This window comes from Crocodylus porosus, unplaced genomic scaffold, assembly GCF_001723895.1.
Source record: "Crocodylus porosus isolate Cpor-Errol unplaced genomic scaffold, CroPor_comp1, whole genome shotgun sequence".
NCBI lineage: Eukaryota > Metazoa > Chordata > Crocodylia > Crocodylidae > Crocodylus > Crocodylus porosus.
In genome coordinates, this window is record NW_017728910.1 from 28176285 (window position 1) to 28183279 (window position 6995).

The window sequence follows — 6995 nt, forward strand, 5'->3', positions numbered from 1 at the left end:
ATTTGACTGTGCGGGTGTCTACACCACAGCCCCCCAGTTTCTTAATGAGAACAGGGTGAGAGACAGTGTCAAAAGCCTTCCGGAAGTCCAGGAAGATTCTACTTCTACACTCATAAAAGCATTTTACAAGTATAAATGAACCCATCTGTAAAAACAATGTCCATCCCTTAAAATATTATGAAAGAGTTGTGTTTTTTTAACATATTATTCTAACAATTTGTTTGCTGAAAAAAACTGGTCAGTCACACTTCAGTTTCCAACACTTACTGTGTGATAATTGGCCATTTCCTGTAGGGTCTCAGAAAACTTCATCAGACTGTTCTGTAAAAGAAGGAAAACAAGTGGGTAAAGCCAAATCCCGTGAGATACGGATCAAAATATAAACCTTCAAAAAGCTATAGTTTCTCTCTTATACCAAGGAAAATAGTCTATTTTTATGAGACAGCCTAAAGTTATATTCCTAGAGATGGATCATGAAACTATATTCAGTATACCAAGAGAAAGATGTGTACTTTCTTTGATGATAATATACATTTCTAACAACAATGTCTTCACCTAAAATTACAAAACAATAGAAGAAATTATTGCTGCTTTAAACATAAAAGGACAAGTTCCCCAGCTGACCAATACAAGTTCATTTGATTGGGATATAGCAATTTACAGCATCAGAGAATCTGGCCTGAAAACTGTACTCAGTGATATCACTGCATTTTTCATGAACAGTAAATAGCAGCAATTATCACCATTTAAGAACAAAATCATGTTCCACTTTCTTCTATTTCCTTCATAACTTCAAAAATGTCTTGCATGAATCTCTACAATGTCTTCATGGGAAGCCTTTAATAAAGCAGCAAACCCAACCCTTTTTGAGCAACTGTCTAAAGAGATTAGCAAAGAATCTTAACAAAATGCTACCAGGAACCAAACCTTTTCATATTTCTAGTGAATAAAATTACACTGGATTTTCATTGGAAATGAGCTAATATAAGCATTTTTAGCCAATCTCCAAAGAAAAATTCAGCCATTTTTCAAACTTCATCCTGTAAACATAAAGAAAGAAATTGTAACTTCATGAGTTAGCTGAAATAGCAAATAAATCTTTCTAAATAGAAGCAAGTGTGTGTGTGAAAATATAAATGGTTTGTGCATAACATACACAGGGTTTACTTTAATAAATAAATAAATATGTACATGAAAAAGTATACATGTGAAATAGCAAATAAAGCAAAATTTGGTGGGTGTGAGAAATATAAAGAAAAATTTTCATATAGATTTCAAAACAAAAACCATATATTAGGTACAACTTGTACACATTTACTAAAAAGCATGTTAATATGAGACTATGCCACTGCTGCAATGGAGCCTGTGTGCTGAGAATTAGGCCAGAAAAGCATTTTTAGCTACAAAAAAAATGTTTTACCCAAGAGACATGATTCAAACTTACACTATTTTTTGGTGTTATTGTTGTCAAACCCAAGAGCAATAGGTCTGAGGCTGTTCAATAAATCAGCCCCCTCTTTTGCCCACATTTAGTAACACAGGAAGATTCATGGCAACTGTTTATCCTGCTTTCCAACCACCCAAGATAAGAGCCCCTTTTTATAAAGGATTTCTGCAGGAGTTATGCCACAGCCCAGAGAAAAGAAAACCTCCTGATAAAGTGGCATGTGTCAATGGCTGGTAAACACATTAAAGGAGAAATAGCAAAAAAAAAAAAAAGCTATAATGTAAATGAATGAGATTACTTCTACACCTGCTCCCACTTGAGTAGAATTTTTTCCGCATTTTCGCTCTAAAACGTGTCTCTCTCAAGTGCTTACCTCAACTAGTACATCCTTACTGGAATACTGTGCAAGGTCTCGAATCCCATTCATGAACTGATTGTTGGCAGCACAGAAAGCTTTGCCAGTATCAATCATTGCAATACAGAGCTTCACTAACTGAAAGAAAAAACAATAATTGCAGTCAAAGAGTTGTATATTCCTTTGTTCCCCACACTCTGTCAATGAATTGCCTGTAAAAGAAAAATGCTTAGAAAAGCTTTATCTCTGTGCACCAGAAAGAACTACACTAATAGGGGCAGTAATAAGTGTAATTTTACTCAACTAATAAGCGAAATTATTACAACAGAAGGCAAGATGCACTGGATAACCTGAACTAACATTAAGCTTTAAAGAAACTAGTGATTTGATTCAGGTTCTTCAAAAATAGTCACTTAACACAGCTTGATTCCTTGTACATTTAACCATGGGGTGGGGGTGGGAGGCAGGGGAGAACCCCAAGCAGGAAAGAAGCCCAGGGAAAAGGAGCCCTCCCCATGGCCGGCACCCCGCGCTACAGCTGCTCGCAACCCGCCTGTGCCTGCTCAGGACAGTCCCACGCAAGCTGCAAGCAGCTGCAGCAGGGAGCGCTGGCCATGGGGTGGGTGAGGTGCCACTTTTCCCTGTGCTCTGCACCAGCTCCTTCCCTGCTGGTGAGCTGGGGGTCAGGGCTGTGTGCTGCCCCCCCACTTGTACCACGGGGCTGAGGGGCACTGGGAGTGAGTGGCTGGGAAGCCAGCGGGAGCACAGGGCCCGCACTGGTGTGTCCCGGCACTAGCGCCAGCGGGGCCCAGAGCAGGGCAGCAGGGGTACAGGGTCCTGGCTGGCAAGGACTCTATGGAGCTAGGCCAGCTCCCCCCTTTCCCTGCTGGTGCAGCCCAGCCTGGCTTCCCAGACCCCTTTTCAGCCTGCGCCCCGCTTTGGGCTCCACCAGTGCTGGCCCTGGAACATTGGTCCCAAAATGGTGACCGGGGGTGGGGCACCTGTCAAGGGGCAGGACTACCCATGCAGCCCTCGACAGCTTGCCAAAACTGGTAAGCGGCCCTCTGCCCGAAATAATTGCCCGCCCCTGAGATACAGCCGCATTAAACATGTTTTGGGCTTTTCTGCAAAAAGGAAAAAAGAACTGTTTCATTTTGAGGTATCAAAAGAAAAGCAAAGGAAGCAGAGAGCTGAATTTACAGACCAGGAAACAGCAGTGGCACTAATTCATGCCACTACCTTTTCCAGTAACTGGCCCTTGCCAGGACTGTATGAAATGCAGGTTCAAGTCCCTTCTCTACCCACAGGGATTTCAACCCTGCCCTGGAGTATGTGAACCAGCTCACAATGGGGTACTTTGACACAGCGTGCTCCAAAGCTCTCCTACATCTGAATGAAATGCTCAAATACACACTGAGCCAGAGTGAAAGAGTGACTAGCCTGGTGGGTAGGATGCTCTCCTGAGAAGTGGGAGAACTTGGCTCCCCCCCAGCTCCAAATCAGGCAGAGAGCAGATATAACACTGGGTCAAAGAGCAAGATGGAAGAAGTGACTTTGTAGACTGGTGGGGAGGGTCTCACCTGGCAGGCAAGAAATACCACTTTGCTCCAGCAAGCGCAAGCATTTCCAAAGCAGAAGAGCTGCAAGGCAGAGATTAAGTGCACCCTGCCCTATAATGCCCCATATCCTGGCACTGAAGTCATTCTCCTGGGAACTGGAGATGTGGGTTCAAACTACACTGGGCAGAGGAAGACATGAACCCAGGTCTCCCAGTCCTGGACAACTGTCCTAACCATAAGGAAGTAATGATACTCCCTAATCCAACTGTCACCACCACCCCTTGTTTTGTGGCATGCTCTGCGAATTTAGCCATTAAAAAAAACTCTGTAAGTCAATAGGGCAGCTATAGTATATAATTTGTGAACTATCAGAATTGTACTCATTACTTTGTAAATGCATACAGACATACTGTCCCTTAAGCACGAAAAGAGACCCCCAGACAACAAAATTAACTGTATTATTCACATTGAACAAACACGAATATCCTCTCATTTCTCACTGCAAAAAGCAGAGGTATTAAAAGACCTATCATAAAACTTTCAAGAAAAGGAACTTCCAGATGTGTTCATATATCATGGCTAACACATTCTGTAGGAGTTCCTATTCCCATTTCCATGCCAGAGTTTAAAGCAAAAATGACTCAACAGCTGTTTTTTAGGGAGAACCAGCATTTTGTCTCCCCCTCACTTTACTCCCTTGTTGGCAGAGTGTTGACACAAGTTATAGAAAATAAAAGGGATACACACTGCTGTTTTAGGATTAAAATATGTAGTTTTTAACTAAGTTTCTTAGTTTTAATCATACAGATAATGAATCCTATAACCTCATGTAGTTGATGTACTACTAGGCAGCAGCTCTTTGCTCATAAAATATGGTAAGCACAGGGTTATGCAGAAACCCAGACCTGTTCCCTTCCCCTAAAAAGCCTCCGTTGTTTTCTGCAATGAACACTCACCAAACAGGCATGCTAATAAATTCTGAGGACTTCTTGTCTAGTGTGTTAAGTGTCTTTTGCAAGGAAGAAGCCAATTTAATGGGCCCATGGACATCATCCAACTCAGTTAAATTCCAGCTACAGGGGAGACCAGAGATAAGGAAGACCCCTTTGTACATCTTCTCAGCACTCATTTTTGCCTAACTGACCCTTTCTAAGGACCACTAACAAACTGGTTTGAGCTGGTTCTCCGAGACCCCAAGAACTACCTAAAACTTCTCTTAGTCACACCTCCCCCATAAAGCCTCCCTCCCACTTTGGACTGACAATCCAGTGCAAAACTTGGTAAGAAATTCATGCCGCATATTTCCTCAAAACTCTTCCTTTCTGCCAACATGCCGAATTATTGGTGCTATTCTAATGAAGTCCAGAGTCATCTGAATAGTCTTATAAATTATTTTAAAAAAATCAATCAATCAATCAATCACTTGACCAAATAGGAATTTCAGCATGGTGCCATGTGGTCAACTGGCCAGTAATCAACTGAACTCTCCTTAAGCAAAATCATTACTTAAAGTATTACCCCCCGAAAGTTCTGTATCATAGTTAATAGGTGTTACTGCATTTGCATGTGTTAGGAATATGCAATACTGAGGCTGTTATATTTTTAAATAGGCAATCCTTCAGTGCTATTTTTCTCAACCATTCTGATTTGACAACAATATTTTGTTCTTCAAACATGATCTCATTCTTGTCAGTTTTCTTTACCCAATAAATGTTTATTTAGATCAGTGGTCTCCAAAGTGGGGTGCACACACCCCAGGGGCTGTGCAAGACAATCCATTGGGATGCAGAAAGAAAATACGAGAACTTCTAATTATATAAATATACATATATTGGGGGTGCATGCTTACAATTTTTTTACTGATAGGGGTGCACGATCAAACAAGTTTGGAGACCACTGATTTAGATTATTGCTAAAAATATTTCAATCTCAGCTGACATGCCCTCCGACAAAGCTTTTCACAAACAGCTTTCACACAAATTTAAGGGGAAGGTTTAAAAGCAGGTTAAACTAGAACTAGTCAAAAATTCATTTGAAAACTTAGTTTTCCATCCAGCACCAGTTTCTGGTATAGATTTTCATAGATTTCATAGACATCAGGGCTGGAAGGGACCTGGGGAGATCATCGAGTCCAGCCCCCTGCCCAAAGGGCAGGAAGTCAGCTGGGGTCATAGGATCCCAGCAAGATAAGCATCCAATTTACTCCTGAAGGTGTTCAATGTAGGTGCTTGAACCACCTCCGCTGGCAGACTGTTCCAGACCTTGGGGACTGGGACAGTAAAGAAATTCTTCCTTATGACCAGCCTGAAGCGGTCTTGCAGGAGTTTGTGACCTTTCGACCTCGTCATCCCTTGGGGCGCTCTGGTGAACAAACGTTCCCCCAGATCCTGGTGGTCACCTCTGATAAACTTATAGGTGGCCATCAGATCACCCCTGAGCCTACGCTTTTCCAGGCTAAAGAGTCCCATGTCTCTCAGCCTATCATCGTAAGATCTGTTTTCCTAACCTCTGATCATGCGCGTGGCTCTCCTCTGGACTCTTTCAAGCTTCTCAACATCCTTTTTGAATTGTGGAGCCCAAAACCGGACTCAGTACTCCAGGGTTTTTATGATATAGGTTTTTAGGATGACAGGAAAGGCAGGCTGGAAAGGATCTCACAAGGTCATCTCATCCAGCTTCAGGCTCAGGGCAGGATTATCCCTGATTAAACCATCCCAGTCAAGTGACTGTCCAACCTGCTCTTGAAAACTCCCAAGGATGAAGGTTGTACAGCTTCTCTGGACAGCCTGTTTCAACACCCCCATAGTTAGAAAGTTCTTCCTACTGTCTAACATAAGCTTCCTCTGCTGCAGTTTGAGGTCATTGCTCCTAATCCTAGAGTTCAGGATCCTAAAAGTGTTCAAATGAGCCTAGCTAGTTGGAAAGAGGGATTTCAAATTTTTTTTTCCCTTACAAAAAGCATCAAACTACAGGTGCCCCAATTCATGTCCAGCTGTCTGCTTCCAAATCCTCACTTTGGTTCTAGCCTGACTGCAGCTGGGACAGGGGTGTGTGCTTCAAATGAGATTTAAAAAAGCAAGCAAGCAGGAAAACTTTTGCTGTATGCTTATTAGAACAAGTTTGTTCCCACCTAAAAACACATGCAAACAAGCTTGCTTCAGAAGGAAGCAATGTTATACAAGCATTCAATTCAAGTAAACAGAGTAAGAAAAAAGGTACTATATACAAAGTCCAGTTTGATACAGCACTAAAAGTCACAATCCAAGCAGAATTAGTTAAAGGTGATGTAATGGCCAATAGGAGTCAATTTATTTTTAAAATACTTGTAACCACAAAAAGTTCATTAAAGACAAGTGTTGGAATTGAGAAGGTGAATTTGCACTTCTGGATTACAGCAGAAATACAACAGAGCATGGCCATCTGGAAAACTTATTTCCAGTGATTTCCCCTCTTTTGTTGTCTATTAAAGAAATAAGGCCACAATCTCTACAGTTCTTTTACTTTTAAATTTTATGGCTATTGCATCACTTTATAAAATGTGAGAGTTCATAGAAGTAGGGGTCGGAAGGGACCATATAGATCGTCAAGTCCGACCCCCTGCCAGAGCAGGAGAAAAAAAAAAACTGGGCTCAAA

At 41.7% G+C, this 6995-nt stretch overlaps 1 protein-coding gene across 3 annotated transcripts in view; it reads right to left on the minus strand.

Moving 5' to 3' along the window:
- ACAP2 (ArfGAP with coiled-coil, ankyrin repeat and PH domains 2) overlaps window positions 1–6995 on the minus strand; it is a 116107-nt gene that overhangs the window by 67834 nt on the left and 41278 nt on the right. For all 3 annotated transcript variants that reach the window (XR_002100641.1, XM_019532936.1, XM_019532938.1), the window contains exons 3-4: window positions 1821–1940; window positions 268–321 (exon numbers count right to left, since the gene is read on the minus strand). Coding sequence is in view for 2 of the 3 variants with exons in the window: in XM_019532936.1 (XP_019388481.1) it covers window positions 268–321; window positions 1821–1940 (174 nt within the window). In the remaining variant the exon portion in view is untranslated. The remainder of the gene's footprint in view (window positions 1–267; window positions 322–1820; window positions 1941–6995) is intronic.